Raw genomic sequence first — 20,014 nt, forward strand, 5'->3', positions numbered from 1 at the left:
AGTGAGTCATGAAGAACTCTTGTTGCTGGAGCAACCCTTCTTTCTTGTTTCTAGGAGATGATATTTTTTTTTTCATTCTAGTTACAAATGGTTAGTAGTTTTTTGAATGAAAGTTTATTATAACTTTGTATTTGAAAGAAATCCCCAAATTCCAAATCTTGGGATTGGTATATAAAAAGAAAGATGCTGAAGTTGTACCATATATACATCTATGAATCAAGATGCCATCCACATTTAATAGACAAGTTCTTAAGTCAAAGAGCATAAATTTCATTGATAAATAGAGCTGGCTTTATTAGTTTAAATACAGAAGTGGGAAAATGTTTTTTAGGTTATGAAAGATTTTATTCTTCATTTAGAGTTTCACAGTTCACTTTTTTTTTTAAGGTGTTCTGGCAACTTATAGTTGTAAAGTTAAATGACACCGCTCCTGATTTCCTAATGAGACAAAGCTTTAATAGTTGATGTTCTTCTATCAGTAATATATCCAGAGAGTTATTAGGTTAAAATAATTTAATATCTAATGTGATTATTTAGCTGTAGGGTGGGCACTTCAAAAGCGTGATCAGAGAAGCGTGCACTTTTACCTAATCTCTTAAGTCTTCCCATTCTTCTTGGCTGACATGTTTTTGTCTCCTTTGCCTACAGACATTTTTTTTACTCCTTTATGACTGCAGCAGTTTCTGATGAACAGATAAATATCTTGTCCTTTGGTAGAACATGCTAAAATCTAAAGTATTAAAAGAATCTTGCTAGTTAAAGTGACCATAAGCAGCATAATTCAATGTCCTGCTTCCTGCTGGAAGTTAGGGGTTATCTTTAATGTATGAATATTTTGTTTTATGATGCTGTATAAATTAATAATGCCTGTGTCTATGCATCTCGGTATTCTTTTCATAAAAAATAGGCATGATCATGATATGAAGATGTTAAAAGCAATATATTTAAAGTATTTTATATGATGATCCTTTTTTTTTTGAATTGTAGTTAGCTTGGTCTGGCAAACTTACTGAAACACCAAACATAGAATCAGAATCATAGAATGGTTTGGGTTGGAAGGGACCTTAAAGATCATCTAGTTCCAACTCCCCTGCCATGGGCAGGGACACCTCCCACCAGACCAGGTTGCTCAAATAGCCATCCAGCCTGGCCTTGAACACCTCCAGTGATGGGGCATCCACGACCTCCTGGGCAACCTGTTCCAGTGCCTCACCACCCTCACTGTAAAGAATTTCTTCAAAATGTATTTATATAAATAGATTTAAAACTGTGGAATAAAATTGTTGCTTTCAAATGAAGAAGCAAATAAATATTTTCTCACTGGGACCTAAATGACCTCATTTTGAACAACCATGAAACTTTTATCTTGCTCAGGTGCCATCGGTTTCGCTTGAAAATCCCAACGATGTGTTTGAAGATGGTGAGAATCCTCCAAGCAGTCGATCCTCAGAAAGTGGATTCACTGAGTTTGTGCAATACCAGGCGGATACAGCTGATGACATTGACAGGGCACTGAATGAAGGTCCTGGTGCCCCTGGCATCCCAATTATTGGTAGCACGTCCTCGGAGACTGAGACGGCATCTACTGTGGGATCTGAGGAGACCATCGTCCAGCCCCCTTCCGTCACCACACAGGGGACGGCAACTCGAAGTGGGAAAACGATCCAAAAGACTGCCATGCAGTGCTGCTTGGAGTACGTCCAGCAGTTTTTAACCAGATTTATCAACCTGTATATCATTCAGAGTAACTCCTTGTCTCAGCCCTTAGGGGCAGAGCTGCCCGTAGACCCTGCTAGAGAGCAAGGACAGGCGGCAACAAAATGGGACAGAGAATCCCAAGTTGATGCTAAGGTGAAGAAAACAAACAAGAAAAAAACACCGAAAGAATACCTTCCTGCCTTTATTGCTGCTTGTCAGCTCTATCTTGAATGTTCCAGCTTTCCCGTTTACATTGCTGAAGGAAACAGAACTTCAGAACTACATCCTGGGAAGCCTGAACTCGGTAAGCTGCACTCTTGGTTCTTTGCTTGGAAATTTATTTATTTATTCCCCAAAAAATATTTAAAGTCATAGCATTCATGCTTTGTGTGTGGTGCTGTCTGCTGTTCCTCTTAGAAATGTAAGTTTCCTTCTGTATCAATTGGTTTGCTTTTTGGAAACTAAGCTATTTTCTCTTAGATCTTAAGAATATTGTTGGCATGGGGTTTGATAACAATTAATTTTTGGGATGGCAAATATAAATTATGCAAATTAAAGCCTGAAAGCAGAATCTAGATTTTCAGATGTTCCTCCTTACTGTATGGATCCTCAGTGTTTCCTTTGTTGTATTTTGTAATAGCCACAGCTGACATCAACTGTGTTTCAGTCAAACAAAGTCACACAAAGTCGAATATATGAGGTTCCATCCAAACACGAGGAGGAATTTTTTGACTTTGAGGGTTGCAGAGCCCTGGCAGAGGCTGCCCAGGGAGGTGGTGGAGTCTCTGTCTCTGGAGACATTCCAAACCCACCTGGACACGTTCCTGTGGGACCTGCTCTGGGTGACCCTGCTGTGGCAGGGGGTTGGACTGGATGATCTCCAGAGGTCCCTTCCAACCCCAGATCATTCCGTGATTCTATCATTCAGTTTTGTTTCCACTTCTGATCTGTAGCTTGAGTGTTGCTGCCTTAGAATGGTATCATGGTGGACATACTTGGACCATGTAGGAAATAGTTACAATAATTTTGGCCAATGTCACAGTATCACATGCTTCTGCAATATTTTTTTTTCTAGGTTGTCATGGTTGCAGCTTTTTGTTCTTATCCACAACTTTCACAATCTATTAAAGGCTAAGCAGTGGGCACTGCTTGGAGAGGAATAGTTCTTTGGCTTTGGCAAACAAGCACATAAATTTAATATGACTGCTTCTCCTATTCCTGTAGTTTTTAAGAAGTGTTGTGTATGTTTTCATTATACAGCCAGGAGCAGAGTGTATCTTTGACTTTGAGATCCAGACACATTAAATATTTATGTCAGTTGAAGGCAACTTGGTTATAGCTGTTTATTAATTAAGGGGATTGAAATGCTGAAGGGTTGCTACCTACTTTAAAGCAGAAAGGCTGTAGAGCTTGAGTAATATGTGTCTCACACAAAGGCAGTGATTCTGTAACAGAGAGTGGGATAAGAAGTTCCCATAATCCACACATCAGCCTTTTCTTCATCTATGGGTATGTTTTTCTACTGCAGAAGAGGCTGGTGTTATTGAAGGGTTCCTAAATTTGGAACATGTTTTTTGATGGGTTGCATTAGTGATGGGACCTAATTGCCTTTAATCAACGGTGAGAGTCATCAGTGTGTTTATTTGAAGGAGCCAAATTAATCTGACGTTGATAGAACATAATTGTGCTTAAATTCTGCTGCATGCTTAACTTCTCAGATAAATGTGTGCTATTTTTAATTGAAGAAATGAAAAAGGGAACTGAGTCAAGCTCAAAATAATGTTTATATCTGTAAAATCTAGAACATTATGAGGAATTGTTAGGTATATTTAGGCTTCAATTTACATTGCAAAAGTAACTATTGTGGATATAAATTTGAAGTTGTGTCTTCCTTAATTCAAACCAGATGCTGTATTTGTGCTGATAAAAAACATTTATGCCTGATTCTAGAAGCATTTGCCTATGTTAAGAACACAATCAGTAGAGTCATTCTGAAGTTTTAAGAAAAATTACTTTGGTACCCTTAAAATAGAAGGGTGCATTATTCACTTGGAGAGCTGACTGTGAACTTCAGAGTTTGTGTTATCAGACCAGTGTATGGTGTTAAATCAGGGGACAGCGAGAAGGGGAAAACAGCTGCCCACAGTGAAAGCAGTGTTTGATTTAATAGGATCTAGTTTCTGACACCTAAAACATCAATTTTCACAGCTACTTTTACTTTTACAGTGTTGCCAGGAAAATATCTATTTTTGTCAGTTTAAACTTAGTTTTTATATATATAAAAATAAATCATAATGTATATATATATTTTATAATATATACATATATATAGAGATATATATCTATACAATATAACATCTATTAAAAAATTAGTGTATGTAAAAAATACTATGGAATTCAAGACTACAAACGCAATGTTAAGACTTGATTCCTGGTCAAGAATTTCTTGAAGGAGGAAAATGAATGCAAGGATGTGCAAACTACCAGAATTCCAGTTTGGTCTAAAAAGTGAAATTGTGTGGATGCAGTTCCATAAAATTTATTTTTCTCTTCCTTGTTCAAATTTTCCTATTTATTTTTGGTTACTAAATGTTTGAAGCGATACAGTGTATTGCACTCCTAATCAGGTTATTTTAAAGAGAGAGAGACATCAAGAAGTATCTTTCTCCAGCATATATTTTCCTAAACCTGTACAACAGGCAGGTTGAAACAGGAATGATAAAGAACAATTGTGTGTATGGTAATGGAATATGAGAGGAAAAAATCACACCATTTAAAGTTGTTTAATGAATGTATCACCTGTGTTTTTTATTTCAGACTGTGAACAAGTACAGCCCCCACTGTGGCTACAGACTTTAATGACTGCTTGCAAGCAAGCCAGTGATTTCAGTGTTCAGGGTGTTACTATTTCCCTTGTGATGGACTTGGTTGGATTAACTCAATCTGTTGCTCTCGTCACTGGAGAAAATCTGAACAGTGTGGAAACTGCTCAGCCTCTCAGCCCTAACCAGGGACGAGTGGCTGTGGTCATCAGACCTCCTCTCACTCAAGGCAATCTGAGATACATGGCTGAAAAAACAGATTTCTTCAAGGTACAATGCACTATCTCCTTGATGTTTTTTCTTTTGATTTCTTTTCCTGGCTGGTGGAGACTGACAGTCTTGGCCACTTTATCATCCTTGGTGTGGTAAACCAAATTTTCTCACTGAGTATTTTGATAACAACTGTAATCTGTGTTAGACTTGGAATGAAAATGCACAGTAATTTTTCTCTAATTTGTCTTGCTGACTGCTTGGGTGAAAACCCTTGTTCAAAGTCCTTGGTGTGGTAAACCAAATTTTCTTGCTGAGTATTTTGATAACAGCTGTAATCTGTGTTAGGCTTGGAATGAAAATACACAGTAAGTTTTCTCACTCTAATTTGTCTTACTGACTGCTTGGGTGAAAACCCTTGTTCAAATGAATATTTTTGAAATGTAAAAAAAAAAACAACCCTTATTTGACAGTATCATTATTTAGCAAAGCTATGAAACTGAGATGTGCATAGTGTAGGACCAAAATGTGTAATTTATGTAAGAAATAACTTACAGAAGATAATCAGCAACAGGTTATATTGCGTAGTTAATTATATTCCAATGAAACTTATTTCTGTGAGTTCTGACTCCTAACAGGAATCCTCAGGTAGTAAGTTCTTGCAGTGTTTCAAACCATTGCTTATGTTAAAACAAACAAAAAAGAACAGTTTTGTAGATTGCCTGTTGGTCATATGGTATGATCAGTTTTAGTATCTCCCATCATCTCTTCTCTCATGTCACAGGCGATAGGACAAGAGGAAACGGCCAATTGCCTGTTGGTCATATGGTGTGATCAGTTCAAATATCTCCCATCATCTCTTCTCTCAAGTCACAGGCGATAGGACAAGAGGAAATGGCCTCAGGTTGCTCCAGGGAAGGTTCAGATTGGATATTAGGAAAAATTTTTACACGGAAAGGGTTATTAATCATTGGAATGGGCTGCCCAGGGAAGTGGTTGAGGCACCATCCCTGGAGGTATTTAAAAGATGGGTTGACATAGTGCTTAGAGACATGGTTTAGTGATGGGTTCTATCAGAGTTAGGTTGATGGTTGGACTAGATGATCTTAAAGGTTCCTTCCAACCTAGATAATTCTATAATCATTGCATAGACCTCAACGCAGTCCAGAGCAAAACAAGGCATGATACTCATTCACTTATCTCTCTTGCAACTTTTATTTTCATGTACAAAGCATATAGCTTTAACTCTTTGGGACCAGTTGGGTGACGGAACTCCTCAGCATCATCAGAAGAGTGTGGAGCTCTTCTACCAGCTGCATAACCTCGTTCCATCTTCCAGCATTTGTGAAGATGTTATTAGTCAGCAGCTGACTCACAGAGACAAGGCAAGTTGTTCATATATTTACTAAAAGATGAGTTAAGTATATGTTTCTAGCTGTAGGATTTTACTTAGAAGAAGGACTTGGTTCCTCAGAGGAGGGCATAAATAAAATTGAAATTGCATTGAAAAAATGTTGCCTTCCATTGATTGTTTCAAACATAAAAAATACTGTTATCTTGCATGCAGAACATTGGATTTGTCCACCCGCTGACACTGTCACCCTCTTTCCTGTGTTCCCACTCAACGAGAAGCCTTAACCTTATGTCTGCAGTAGTGGAGCCCTGTTTTCATGGCATCTTGGTGTTTTGTGAACCTATGGAAAGTGTTTGTAGTGGTAGTAGTTGAATATAGATTTTCTACATTCCATTCCAGTTGTCCTAACCTCTCTTTTTTTCATGTACAGCTCCATCAAATCTAAGCACACTTCCTTTTGCTGTGTCCTGACCCAACAGAGATCTGTTCTCAATTCCTTTCCTTTTCTGTGAGACACGTCCTTATGAGTTTGCTGCATTTGATATTATTAATTTGCTGCTTCATCCTTAATTCTCTTTTAAGCAGCAGCGAATTGGGTTTTTTTGTCTTTCTGACCATTTATAGATTATCTGATTCTGCCTCTTTTTGTAAGACTTAATGTAAATACAAGACAAAAGAGCAGCCTGTAATTAATAAGATTTTATTTTATTTCCAGGTGCCAAGAGCTGCACTATATATTTCTGAGCTCCATCTTCTGACACTTCTTGGTTAATTATTTTTAGCTAAAGTGTTTCTGTGAGATTTTTTTTTAGAAATGGTCTTGGCTGTCCTGTTGATTACCTCTGTTTTGTGATCAGTTTAGCTAATGCAAGTAAAGTGGTATTTTCAAAACCTCTTGAAACTGTCAGCTCTTCAGATTGTTGACAAACACTCTTTCTTTTAGGTCTGTGATGAGCCTCTGTGGTTTCATGCTGGAGAAAGGGGGCTTTTCAGCAACAGCCTTATGCAGGAGACTTTTATCACAAATTATGCTCTGCTTCCCAATATAAGCACATGCTTAGCTTTTACTGTTGTTAATAGGAGTTCTTCTTGTCAAGAGAGGTACTCTAGGTTTTTTTGTTGTTGTTTCCAAGCCCTAGGATTTTGTTTAGATGTGGTGTTGGGGGACATGGTATAGGGGAGAACTTTGTAGAGTAGGGTAGATGGTTGGACTTGATGATCCCAAGTGTCTCTTCCAACCGATTCTATGATAAATGCTGTCAATTTGGCATTTGAGTTGAAGCCTTTGTAGTGCTTTAAATTTTAGCTGTATGAACTGTTTTCACAGCCTGGATGGAATAAATTATAAGGAATTACTTCTGTGCTCTAGAAACTCATGGTTGTGTGGCTTCAGCAGCAGTTACCCTTTTGCCTTCCTCCCAGAGAGTAACCCGGTCAACAAAAAGTGAAAGTGAGCCAGTCTGTCAATCACTGCAGGTCACAGCTTGGCACATTGATAAAATTGCTGATGATTTATAGTTTTGCTAATGAGGCTGGTCTGTGAACTGCTGTGACTGTGGATGTGGCACTCGCTCGTTCCTGCCAACCTTCAGGTGAAAACAGTAATTTCTTGCATCTTCCCAGCGTGGATGGCAAGGGATCATGTGGAGTCATCTCTATGTGCTTGAGAATTGCTATTTTCACTCTTAAATCAGCAGATGCTGGTGAATTGGTTTGTGTAACTGTATATGTTTAGCAGCAGTGGTTGGGTTTTTTCTCCCTATGAGAAACTTATTTTTTCTTACTACATGTGACACTTGCTTTACTTTCCAGAATGCTGCTGTTTCTCTCTTTTCTTTTTTTTTTTTTTTCTTCAGTTTACATCTGACGTGAGCTATTTTATGTCCATTCTGTAATTTTCAGGTTTTATAGCTTTTACTTTGAATTTTCATTATTATTGTGGCGGATATTGGTTGTATGAGCTGTTGCAAAGCTTCTTAAGCTGTATGTCAAAAATTAAGTCTGGAAGCGTGCCAGAGTGTCACAGTGGTATTAACAGGTTTTTTTTGTTGGTCTCATTTAGATTAGAGGTAAATACACCTAATGTTCATTCCCTATAAGCATATATTTTAAGAACAAACAAGCAAAAATCTTTGTCCTCTTGTTTCCGCTTATCATCTAGTAATTTAGTTTAAGCCCTGGTTGTATTTGAAAGTGGTTTTGAAGCTTTATTCAGTATAACCATCCTGATTGCTGGGCTTTGTTTGTTCCTCCCTACAACTGCCTAGTAGCTTTCTTGTCTCTTGGGTAAAGCTATTTTTAATAGATGGACCCATGTATTTATATCATAGCATGGCATTTACTGTCATTTACAGCCTTGCCAGAATAACTCTTCGTCTTGAGCAGCCACAGTAAAGAGATAAAGGCATAAAAATTGTTGCATTAATACCATTTTCACCATTAAATATTCTGCATATTATTAGTACTCATTAGAAGTCATTTGTCCAGATAAAACTCCATTTCAGAGGAAAATTTGACATGTTGGTGATGAACTCTATCTACATTGTATCTAGCTAGAGAATTCTTATGTTTCTCGCCAACTTATTCCCTTATTTCCATGGATACTGTGTTTAATCCCATCATTCCAGATGCTATCTCTAAAAATTTCTTTTCTTTCTCAGCCTTTTCTCCCTGCCTCTGTCTGACTTCTCATATTGAAAAGCTTCCATGCTTCTTCCTGCTCTCTCTTCATGTTCTTTTCTAGTGCCTTGACATGTATAGATAAACTCACTGAAAACAGAGCTCTGCAACTTCTAAGAGTAAAATAAGTATTGTTCAAGCTAAGTTTAAGTATTTAAAACTTTGATCAAGATCAAGATGAAGGAGAATCTTTTCATGTTACTAAATTGTTCGCAGAGACCTATTATTGCTTATTACTTTTTTAATATTAGAATATAAAATTTGAACCTATAGTCAGAAAAGTTAATTTCAATAATTTCATTATACCTTTCAAGGTGCTGTATACCTCTTTTTTTTTTTTTTTTTTTTTGCCAGTTCTTATTAGAAGCTGTCATTTCTGATAGATCTAACTTTAAATTTGCTCCACAGAAAGTAAGAATGGAAGCTCACGCAAAGTTTGCAGTGCTATGGCATCTCACCCGGGACCTTCACATTAACAAGTCGTCTTCTTTTGGCCGTACCTTTGACAGGTTGGTGATTGCAAGCACAATTCAGTTTAAATAATTTTGCTTCAAAATCTTTAACTATATTATACTGGCAGGATGGAAGGCTCTGAGGGGAGTCCTGGTGGACAACAGGATGCCCATGAGCCAGCAATGGGCCTTTGTGGCCAAGAAGGCCAATGGCATCCTGGGGTGCATCAAGAAGAGTGTGACCAGCAGGTGGAGGGAGGTCATCCTGCCCCTCTGCTCTGCCCTGGGGAGGCCCCATCTGGAGCACTGGGTCCAGTTCTGGGCTCCCCAGTTCAAGAAGGACAGGGAACTGCTGGAGAGGGGACAGCAAAAGGCTATGAAGATGATGAGGGACCTAGAGCATCTCTCTTGTGAGGAAAGGCTGGGGGACTTGGGTCTTTTTAGTCTGGAGAAGAGAAGACTGAGGTGGTGATAAATTCTGTACATATAGCTAAGCTTGTGAACATGTACTGCTGGAGGATGTAAAACAGTCAGTGAAATTCAGAGTCCATATCATTTATCCCAAAGTCTATAGTCAATATATCATTTTTTCCCAAAGTCTGGAAAGGATTCTAAAGACTAAATTCTGCAGGTAGTGTGGAATATGTGCTAGGTTCATTCTTCTTTCTATCCTAGGTCTTTGTTTATCATGCTGGACAGCCTTAATAGCTTGGATGGTTCTACATGGTCAGTGGGACAAGCCTGGTTAAATCAAGTGCTTCAAAGACATGATATTGCAAGGGTTCTTGAACCTTTGCTCCTACTGCTTCTCCATCCAAAAACTCAGCGAGTTTCTGTTCAGCGAGTGCAGGCTGAATGTTACTGGACTAAATCCCCCTATCACCCTGAAGAAGAAAATGAGAAGCACTTTATGCAGAAGTTTAGCTGTGCTGATGGTATGTACACAGGAAGACTGCAGGGATTTCCTTATTTAATTTCTTTATTTGTTATTTACATGCAACATTAAAAACGTAGTCGAAATTTTTGAGGGTAACTCACAAAACAAAGTGCTGGAATAGCTACTCCTTATATTTGCGTTTCTGCATGTTTTTTCTAATTCATGTCTGGGTGTCCGAAGTATTGTTGAAGTTTTATTCTCAAATTAAGATGATATGCAAGTATTTTAATGCAGAGTATTTTCTTAAGTCATACTGAACTTCAGTACAATTTAAAAATACGGCTTGAAGCTTAACCAACACTTCTGTAAATGAGGACCACTGATGTGGGCCTGGCTGAAATCCTGTTGATAAGTTTTGAAGGTGTTTGTGTATATTGTGTAGAACTTAAGAATATGGCTTGAAGCTTAACCAACACTTCTGTAAATGAGGACCACTGATGTGGGCCTGGCTGAAATCCTGTGGATAAGTTTTGAAGGTGTTTGCGTATATTGTGTCATTTTAGTAACATACTAATAATTCTCTTTTATGAAAACACAAGGTTTCACAAGAGAATATGTTATGCTAAGGTCTACTGCTAAAGTAATCTTGCTTCAGTTACGTGAATATGTCTCATTTGCATATTAACATGATTTTTTTTCTGCTGTAAAGTGGAAAACCACCATTTACCATGCCTTTATAATTTGAAGTCTTGATAACAGTTTAAATTCAAAATTTTAATTCTAAGCTCTTATTCTGAAGAGTAAAATTGTGTGCATAATTTTTTTTCTGTTTTTCTTTAAGCATTTTCCCATGTGCCTGTAAACCAAGAGCAACTTATTATACCTAAAGAAGGCAACGAAAAACAACTTGTGATGGATGAAATGGAGAACTTCAGCCTGACTGTCAACCCCCTGAGTGACAGGCTTTCCTTGTTAAGTACCAGCAGTGAGACCATTCCAATGGTTGTGTCTGATTTTGACCTTCCTGACCATCAGGTTGAAATACTGCAGAGTTCTGACTCTGGCTGTTCTCAGTCATCTACTGGAGACAACATCAGTTACGAGGTGGAAACGGAAAGCCTGAGCGCTCAAGATAGTTCTCAGACTCTGAGAGAAGACTCACCTGATGAAATTGTGCAACAAGTGGTCACAGATCTTATATGCAAGGTTGTAAGCGGTCTTGGAGAAGAGACTGAACCAGTTAAACATAGTCTACACTCTGAGGACACTCCATGTAAATTCAGTCCTTTGGATAACTCTGTAGAGGTGACAAAAAGCGAAGATCAAAATATTCAAAGTAGCCAGAGCAGTTTGCTTAGTAATGACAGCTCCCAGTTGCTCTCGGCCTCGACTGAGACTGGACTTGAGAGCTTAAGGGATGAAATTTCAAGAAATAACTCTTCACCCTGTATTGCAGAAAGCCAGCAATCCCTCTCCGACCTCACTCTTGCTTCCACCGAGTCAAAGTCCAGAAAGCGAAGCCACAGTAGCATTCAGTTCAGCTTCAAAGGGAAGCTACCAGAAAAAATGCCCGAAAAAGAAACAATTGTTAAAGAGGCTGGTAAGCAACCAGGGGCAAAACCGAAGGTAAAAATAGCCAAAAAGAAAGATGAGGAGAAGAAGAAAGCACAAACAGAAAAGCTGAAACAAACAAATGTTTTCTTTAGTGATGGTCTTGATTTAGAAAATTGGTACAGTTGTGGAGAAGGAGAAATCTCAGAAATTGAAAGCGATGTGGGGTCCCCAGGAATGCGAAAATCTCCCAACTTTAATATCCATCCGTTGTACCAACACGTGCTGCTGTATCTCCAGCTGTATGACTCTTCGAGGACGTTGTATGCTTTTTCTGCAATTAAAGCAATTCTGAAAACAAACCCTTCGGCTTTTGTAAGCGCCATCTCCACCACCAGCGTCAACAACGCGTACACTCCTCAGCTCTCCTTGCTCCAGAATCTTCTGGCCAGGCATCGGATATCCGTTATGGGCAAGGATTTCTATAGTCACATCCCAGTGGATTCCAACCATAACTTCCGGAGCTCTATGTACATAGAAATCCTTATCTCCTTGTGTTTATACTACATGCGGAGCCACTATCCAACTCATGTTAAAGTAACCTCACAGGATCTAATAGGAAACCGCAATATGCAAATGATGAGTATAGAAATTCTGACGCTTCTCTTTGCCGAGTTGGCAAAAGTGATTGAGAGCTCTGCCAAGGGCTTTCCTAGTTTCATTTCGGACATGTTGTCCAAGTGCAAGGTTCAGAAGGTGATCCTGCATTGCCTGCTGTCTTCGATCTTCAGCGCGCAGAAGTGGCACAGTGAAAAGATGGCTGGGAAAAACATAGTGGCGGTAGAAGAAGGTTTCTCCGAAGACAGCCTTATAAATTTTTCTGAAGATGAGTTTGACAACGGCAGCACTCTGCAGTCACAGCTCTTAAAAGTGCTCCAACGCCTCATCGTGTTGGAGCACAGAGTGATGACTGTGCCCGAGGAGAACGAAACGGGCTTTGACTTTGTCATCACGGACTTGGAGCACATCGGTCCCCAGCAGCCCATGACTTCTCTTCAGTATTTACATTCCCAGCCCATAACCTGCCAAGGCATGTTTCTCTGCGCAGTGATACGAGCTCTACACCAGCACTGTGCCTGTAAGATGCACCCCCAGTGGATTGGCCTTATCACTTCTACGTTGCCTTACATGGGGAAAGTTCTTCAGAGGGTGGTTGTTTCCGTGACTCTCCAGCTCTGCAGGAACTTGGATAATTTAATTCAGCAGTATAAATACGAAACGGGATTATCTGATAACAGGTACGTGTATGGGGAGGTGTGTCATTTTATCAAGCAGATTTGATTGTGTTGAATGACTTTGCAACCAGATTGACCCCTTTTTTTAAAAATGCATCTCTTATTTTAGGCCTCTCTGGATGGCGTCGGTCACTCCCCCGGATATGGTTCTTACTTTATTAGAAGGGATCACCACAATAATTCATTACTGCCTCCTGGATCCATCTACGCAATATCATCAGGTAAATGCATCTGGGTGTCTGTGAGGTTCCTACGCAGTGTGTGTCAAATTAAGGACTGTGATTATATTAGCAGAATTGAAGATCTGGGCAGGAAGAATACCAAATATATTGTCCTAGCTATAAGTATGTTTTTTATTGGTAATATACACATCCCAAACAGAAAAACAATTTTCTACTGAAGTCTAATTAGACTCTTAAGAGCATAATCTTGAATTTTATTGTTTGCTTGGTTTGGCGTTTGGAAATTTTTTTTGCTCCCCTGAAATAACTCAAGTGGGAGTTCCTTAACTTTTAGATCTCTAGAATGCTACTTTTTAGAGGTGGCTTTGTCTGTGGAACTTCCCAGACTGATGTCTATCCTGTTTCTGGCTGGACTGTGTTTATCTTTCAATATGCCAAAACATTCTCTTTTAGCTCCTCCTGTATACTCACAATTTGTCTTTTGAGTCAAGCAGTATTTTTAGATCTGATATTCTGAGCATGGTCTCTATTAAGAATTTGGCCTAGAAGCTGCAAGAATGTTTTTGCCCCGCTCTCTCTTTACTGTTTGTGCAAGGAAATAATTTTGCCTAGAGTATGTTACACTTAAAATTCTGAAAAATTGTTTTGTGAAGGTATAGGCAAATAATACAAAATTGATTGCTGTGGACATGAGGCTTCATGTTCAGAATATATTTGATATTGTACAACTCAGCCAAAAGATTCTTGAGTTATTATTTTTAATAGGCTCAACACCTGTACATACTATAAGAATTATTGAAAAACTCTTTTGACAAAGAACTAATGTTGAAAGCTTCCATGTCCTTTAAGTCTCAATTTACACCGTTTTACTTATGCTGTTTATGTAGATATTTAATGTTTTTCCTCCCCTTTCCCTTTCAAATCCACCAGCTTTTGGTTAACGTGGATCAGAAGCACTTGATTGAAGCACGCAATGGGATCCTGTCTATCTTGCATATGATCATGTCTTCTGTGACTTTGCTGTGGAGCATCCTTCACCTTGCAGATTCTTCAGAGAAAACCACTGCTGCTGCTGCATCCATTACCACTATTAATCTTGGGTCAACAAAGGTTAGAATATCAGAGATAATATAGTTTAAGTTGTTGGTGAATATGTTTGTCAAACTAAATCCAATTCCATCCCCTTAAATGTAAATTGAGTTTTAATACCATTGTCAAATAGAGTCTGCCTTTAAACTTGAGTATATGAACTCAAGACAATGTCTCACCTCTTTGCTTTCTAGAAAGAAAATTAAATCCATCCTTTTGTGCCTCAGAAGTTATAAAATATTCATGTAAAATCTTAACAAAAGAGAAACTTCTTGTGCCCCCCACCCCAAGCCTGCTTGCTGGTGGGGTGGTGTGAGGAGCAGAAAAGGCCTTCACACTGTGTAAGCTCTGCTCAGTAGGAACTAAAAGATCCCTGGAATATCAACACTATTTTCAGCTGGAAGCCAAAGCATAGCCCCATCAAGAAATGGGGCTACTATGAAGAAAATTAACTCTCTCCCCACCAGAACTAGGACAAGTGTCCAAAACTGGACATAGTCTGAGATACCTTCTTTCCAGGGAAATATTTCATGTCTTTCATAAAGTGCTGCTATTTATGAATGCTCTTTTCCCCTTCCTTACAAAGTTGTCATCATGAGGTTGTGGTTCACCATAATCCCAAGACTTGTTTTCCTTTTCTGTAGCACTTCTATCTAAATAGCTACTCATCCTGAATCACTGAAGTTGTTTGTCCCTACCTCTGCAGGCAAAAATCAAGCCTTTATTTCAGCTTATCTTTTTTTTCAAGATGCTTTTTGAGTTTCCCAGGTCATTTTTAGATCTGTACCTTTCTATCAGTTGCTTCCCACTTCATTGCCATTTGCAAATTTAAAAAGTGTATTTTATTTTCCCTTGTCTTAATCAATGAATAAAATGATTGAAGAGTACCAGATGTGGAATAGACCTTTATGAACCCTCTCAGTGCATCCTCCCATTTTGATAAAAATTAGTGATAGTTGCCATCCTGGTATGGCTTTAGAGCCAACTGGTTTGAGCATGATGCACAGGCTCTTATCTCAAGGTGTATGTGTTCTGCTTCTGCCTTTCAGAATTTGAGGCAGCAGATTCTTGAACTGTTGGGTCCAATTTCGATGAATCATGGTGTTCACTTCATGGCTGCTATTGCGTTTGTATGGAATGAAAGGAGGCAAAATAAAAACACTTCTAGGACAAAGGTATGTTTATACTGCAGTGGTCACTTAAAATATTGGTAATAGCTTTGTGTGATCTAGAAGCAGTAAGGAGAAAATTCAGATGTTCCAGTGAAAAAATAGATATTATGAAATACGAAGAATTTTTATAGAATCATAGAACAGTTAGAGTTGGAAGGGACCTTCAAGACCATCCAATTCCACCCCCCTGCCCTGGGCAGGGACACCTCCCACCAGACCAGGTTGCTCAAAGCCCCATCCAGCCTGGCCTTGAACCCCTCCAGGGATGGGGCAGCCACAGCTTCTCTGGGCAACCTGGGCCAGGCTCTCACCATCCTCACAGCAAAGAAGTTCCTCCTGAGATCTCATCTCAATCTCCCCTCTTTCAGTTTAACACCATTGCTCCTCGTCCTATGGCTCCCCTCCCTGATAAAGAGTCCCTCCCCAAATATTATTATATTATATTTCTAATTAATAACTGTATTGTCAGGGAGCTACCAGTTTATTTTAGAATGGGATGATCTCCCTCAATTCTTCAGGAAAAAGAATATATGATTCCAAGTCTCTAGATGAACTTTTAGGTACTAATCCCACAAGGCCAACTGCATTAATTTTGGCATAGGCCTTCTCTGTGCTGATAATTTGAGACACACATTTGATTCTTTTAGGTTATTCCTACGGCAGGTGAAGAGCAGCTTCTACTGGTCGAGCTGGTTCGCTCTATCAGCGTTATGAGGACGGAGACTGTTATCCAAACAGTGAAAGAAGTTTTGAAGCAGCCCCCAGCCATAGCCAAGGACAAGGTATGGAAACTCTAGTGGGTGGTGTTGATTTATTTAATGTCTCTTAGAATGCTGATGATATGCATACTCCCTTCAGAAAGCTGAGCAAGGAGTTAATGCTGGGAAAAGTTTCACAATATCTAATAGATGGATGAATTTTGGGAGGGAAGTCAGACCGTCTTAGGTCGTTACCATGTAGTGAACCACTCCAGAATCCTATTTAAGGTTTGTGTACAAGCAGTTTTGTGGGGACAGGCTGCTTACACAAAGGAACCAGGTGTATACCCTAGTGTCAGGTTGATTTTTCAGGTGAGAAAGGGAATTGGAGAAAAGAAGGAATAAAAAAAGGAAAGAATAACTTTATAGAAAGATGTCTATGTGGGTATTTGTAATATCTGATTAATGAAGTTATATCTTCAGACACTGCACTGACATCATGATGTAGTCAGTTTTGCCTTGGCAACTGAGGGGGGGGGCAAAAAAGTCAGTTTTTTTCTTCCTGATAACAGAGGTTTTATATGTTTTTCTAGAAACATCTTTCACTGGAAGTCTGCATGTTGCAGTTTTTCTATGCTTATACTCAAAGGTAAGACAAGAAGTTACATTTTATTTCCGTCATCAAGAAGCAGATGGACAATTTGAATATTTTACATTGTTTTATAATCCCTAGGGTGAGAAATGCCCTGTGTAATATAAATCATGAAGAAAGAATGGTCCTGAACTGTAGGTTTTACCAAAAAAAAAGGGGGGGGTATTTTATGAGTTCCCTAGTTCTGCATCACCTTCCTTCCCCCACCTAAAATCCTGCAGGAAATGCGTTCCCTGCCCAAGGAATGCTGTTATTAATTGTGCTGGTACCACTCTGACCTTGGAATGAAGAGCATGATTTTTGAGCACACTGTTCTTCTGCCTTCCTCCTTTTATTAGTGACTTGATGTAGCCACCTAATAGTAAATGAAAAAAAAAAACCAAAGAATCTGTGTGAGTGGTGGTTAACGAGATCTGAGGGGGGAATTGTGAAGCAGAAAGAAGATGGGGAATACCTGAGGGTGATGATGCTGTTTTCATTGCCACCACTGCTCACTCTCTCTCTTAGGATTCCAGTGACCAGCTTAGTGGACAGCTGGGCAGCGCTGCTGCTTCTGCTGAAGGATTCCATCCAGGTGGGTCTTCCAGCTCCAGGACAATTCCTCATACTCGGGTAAGTGCTCTTGATACTTTTGATTTCTAAAGAAGAAAATCATACTCAAGTGTTAATGTTTTCGAATCTCTGTGGCTTATTTTTGAGTGGAGACAAATCCCTATTGCCTGCGTTCTGTGGGGTTTTTAACAAATTAGTTCCTTCTGTGAAGAATGGTTACATATTAATATTATAATTAAAATTTTATATTATAATTTGATATAAGCCATGATCTTACCTTACTGATTAGCTGAGCCATTCAGGCTCTTTAAACAGTAGGTTTAAAGTTCTCATTTTATTTAGAAAATAACTTTAATGACTATTTCTTAGGTACATGTAGATTTGCAGCCTACTAGAAAGAATTCATTCCCAGCATGAAAGCTGTTTGTAGAGTGTTAGAAATAAATGTTGACTGTGGTTTCTGTAAAAAGCTTCAAGGACTGTTTTCTTGAATTTATCTTCCCTAGATAATTTTCTCTAAAGATACTTGTGTATAGTCTGGCCAAACATGTTCTTGATAAACTATTATGTTATGATCAAAATTAACTTAAGAAACTTGAAAGGATGTTTTCTAGAATATTGAGAAGTAGCAGTGACTGAAGGCTTAGTAAAGTATCATGCACGTAATTGTTTTCAGATTTGTCCTAGCTTTAAAAATTACTGAATAAAATCCATATCTGCTTCTGTATTTTTTCAGTGTTCTTAATGAGTTTATTATGAAAAACCCAAGCCTGGAGAATAAGAAAGACCAAAGAGATCTCCAGGTAAGAAATTTGTGGTGTGTATGTCTCTTGAAAATATTGAACAATAAATACATAATTTGAGTGTCATACAAATGACAATGATGTACCCAAGCCATTCTCTGTAGAACTATTTTTAAGTGATAAGTGCTAAACAAATTAAGATACTTATTAATTTTAAGTTGAGTGTTTTATTTAGAGTAGTTTCCAACGGAAATTAGACTGGTGTGCTGTCCCTTTTCTACCACCCCAAGGGGTGATGACCAATTTTAAGCTAAGTTTGATGGAAGGTTTTGGCTGGGATAGAGTTAAATTTCACTCATCTTTCTTGGTATCTGTGGTAGGAAGGACTCCTAAATAAAAAAAAATATATATGTATTGGTCAGAAAGGTGTACTAAAAGAAAAAACCACCGCCACATTTTGGTCAGAAAGATGTACTAAAAGGTTACGGGTTTTTATTCTGTTAACTTCAAACCCTTTCTTGAATGTACTAGAATTATCTGATACAGCAATTCTGGAGTCTGAAATGAATCTTTAGTATCTTAGTGCTATTAACAATCTGTTGAAACAGATGTCATTTTCTGTGGAGTTATTAATCACTGATAACATTGAACAGAAGTGATTTGAAAGCAGTCCCATGCTTAATGAGTTATATAGTTCTTATCTCTCTGGGTATCTGTGGTAGGAAGGACTCCTAAAAAAAAAAAAAAAAAAAAAAAAGAGAGATTTTTAAATCTGGCACCTGTTGAAAATATTTGACTCATCTTTCTTGGTATCTGTGGTAGGAAGGACTCCTAAATAAAAAAAAATATATATGTATTGGTCAGAAAGGTGTACTAAAAGTTGATGGGTTTTTATTCTGTAAACTTCAAACCCTTTCTTGAATGTACTAGAATTATCTGATACAGCAATTCTGGAGTCTGAAATGAATCTTTAGTGTCTTAGTGCTATTAACAATCTGTTGAAACAGATCTCATTTTCTATGGAGTTATTAATGACTGATAACACTGAGCAGAAGTGATTTGAAAGCAGTCCCATGCTTAATGAGTTATATAGTGGGGTTTTTTCTATAAAAACCCATGTCAGGACAACAAACACAGCCCTTCTGCACAAAGTTCTTGAAATACTTGTGGGGTTTGTTTTCTACCAGGATGTAACACACAAGATAGTGGATGCCATTGGGGCAATTGCTGGTTCTTCCTTGGAACAGACGACTTGGCTAAGACGAAACCTGGAGGTTAAGCCTTCCCCCAAGATCATGGTTGATGGAAACAACTTGGAATCAGATGTTGAAGGTAGTTTCATTTTCGTCTTTGTTTTAAATAAAACATTAATTATCAGGCCAAAATGAACAGAGAGGACAGCTTGACTGTATTTTGGTACATTAAAAATTCAGTATTGTTCAGGCTTTACATAGTGTGTCTGGTAAAGCCTGTACATCTTAAATATATGCTATTAAAATATGCTTGTGAGGTAAATAATGGTTTAAGAAAACTAACTTTGGATGTTTGGGTTTTTTTATTATTATCTTCATTTAGATATGTTGTCTCCAGCAATGGAAACTTCAAACATAACTCCATCAGTTTATAGTGTCCACGCGTTGACCTTACTTTCTGAGGTAAATGTCTCCTCAGATGTAATAAATACTGTCTTACAGTAACCTTTTATGTTGTCTAAAGCTTTGGATTAGAAGTTTGGGGAGAGAGGTTTGATGGGAGACTGATGCAAATGGATTCTGGTTCCTGTCATGTAACAATATATAAAACTTTGTTACTAAAGCAGTTTTAAATATTCAGTGAGATGGGTGAAATGTATGATATGTAGTGTAGGGAACTTTTTTGCTGGCAAACTTTGTGTGTTGATAGTGGTATGTGTTATTTACTGCTAATAATCACAGTCAGTCTTTGATTATTATTTTTTTGTTGTTTGTAACTTATTCTGTAGAATGCTT

General features: G+C 38.3%; 1 protein-coding gene across 7 annotated transcripts in view; it reads left to right on the plus strand.

Moving 5' to 3' along the window:
• DOPEY1 (dopey family member 1) overlaps positions 1 to 20,014 on the plus strand; it is a 60,109-nt gene that overhangs the window by 25,954 nt on the left and 14,141 nt on the right. For all 7 annotated transcript variants that reach the window (XM_014958519.1, XM_014958520.1, XM_014958514.1 and 4 more), the window contains 15 exons: positions 1,375 to 2,002; positions 4,516 to 4,790; positions 5,963 to 6,115; positions 9,172 to 9,272; positions 9,891 to 10,150; positions 10,934 to 12,941; positions 13,048 to 13,159; positions 14,051 to 14,230; positions 15,259 to 15,384; positions 16,029 to 16,163; positions 16,673 to 16,728; positions 17,239 to 17,343; positions 18,020 to 18,086; positions 19,214 to 19,358; positions 19,602 to 19,681. In XM_014958519.1, coding sequence (XP_014814005.1) covers positions 1,375 to 2,002; positions 4,516 to 4,790; positions 5,963 to 6,115; positions 9,172 to 9,272; positions 9,891 to 10,150; positions 10,934 to 12,941; positions 13,048 to 13,159; positions 14,051 to 14,230; positions 15,259 to 15,384; positions 16,029 to 16,163; positions 16,673 to 16,728; positions 17,239 to 17,343; positions 18,020 to 18,086; positions 19,214 to 19,358; positions 19,602 to 19,681 — 4,431 coding nt within the window. The remainder of the gene's footprint in view (positions 1 to 1,374; positions 2,003 to 4,515; positions 4,791 to 5,962; positions 6,116 to 9,171; positions 9,273 to 9,890; positions 10,151 to 10,933; positions 12,942 to 13,047; positions 13,160 to 14,050; positions 14,231 to 15,258; positions 15,385 to 16,028; positions 16,164 to 16,672; positions 16,729 to 17,238; positions 17,344 to 18,019; positions 18,087 to 19,213; positions 19,359 to 19,601; positions 19,682 to 20,014) is intronic.

The sequence above is a fragment of the Calidris pugnax genome, unplaced genomic scaffold (assembly GCF_001431845.1).
Source record: "Calidris pugnax isolate Ruff unplaced genomic scaffold, ASM143184v1 scaffold251, whole genome shotgun sequence".
Classification (NCBI taxonomy): Eukaryota; Metazoa; Chordata; class Aves; order Charadriiformes; family Scolopacidae; genus Calidris; species Calidris pugnax.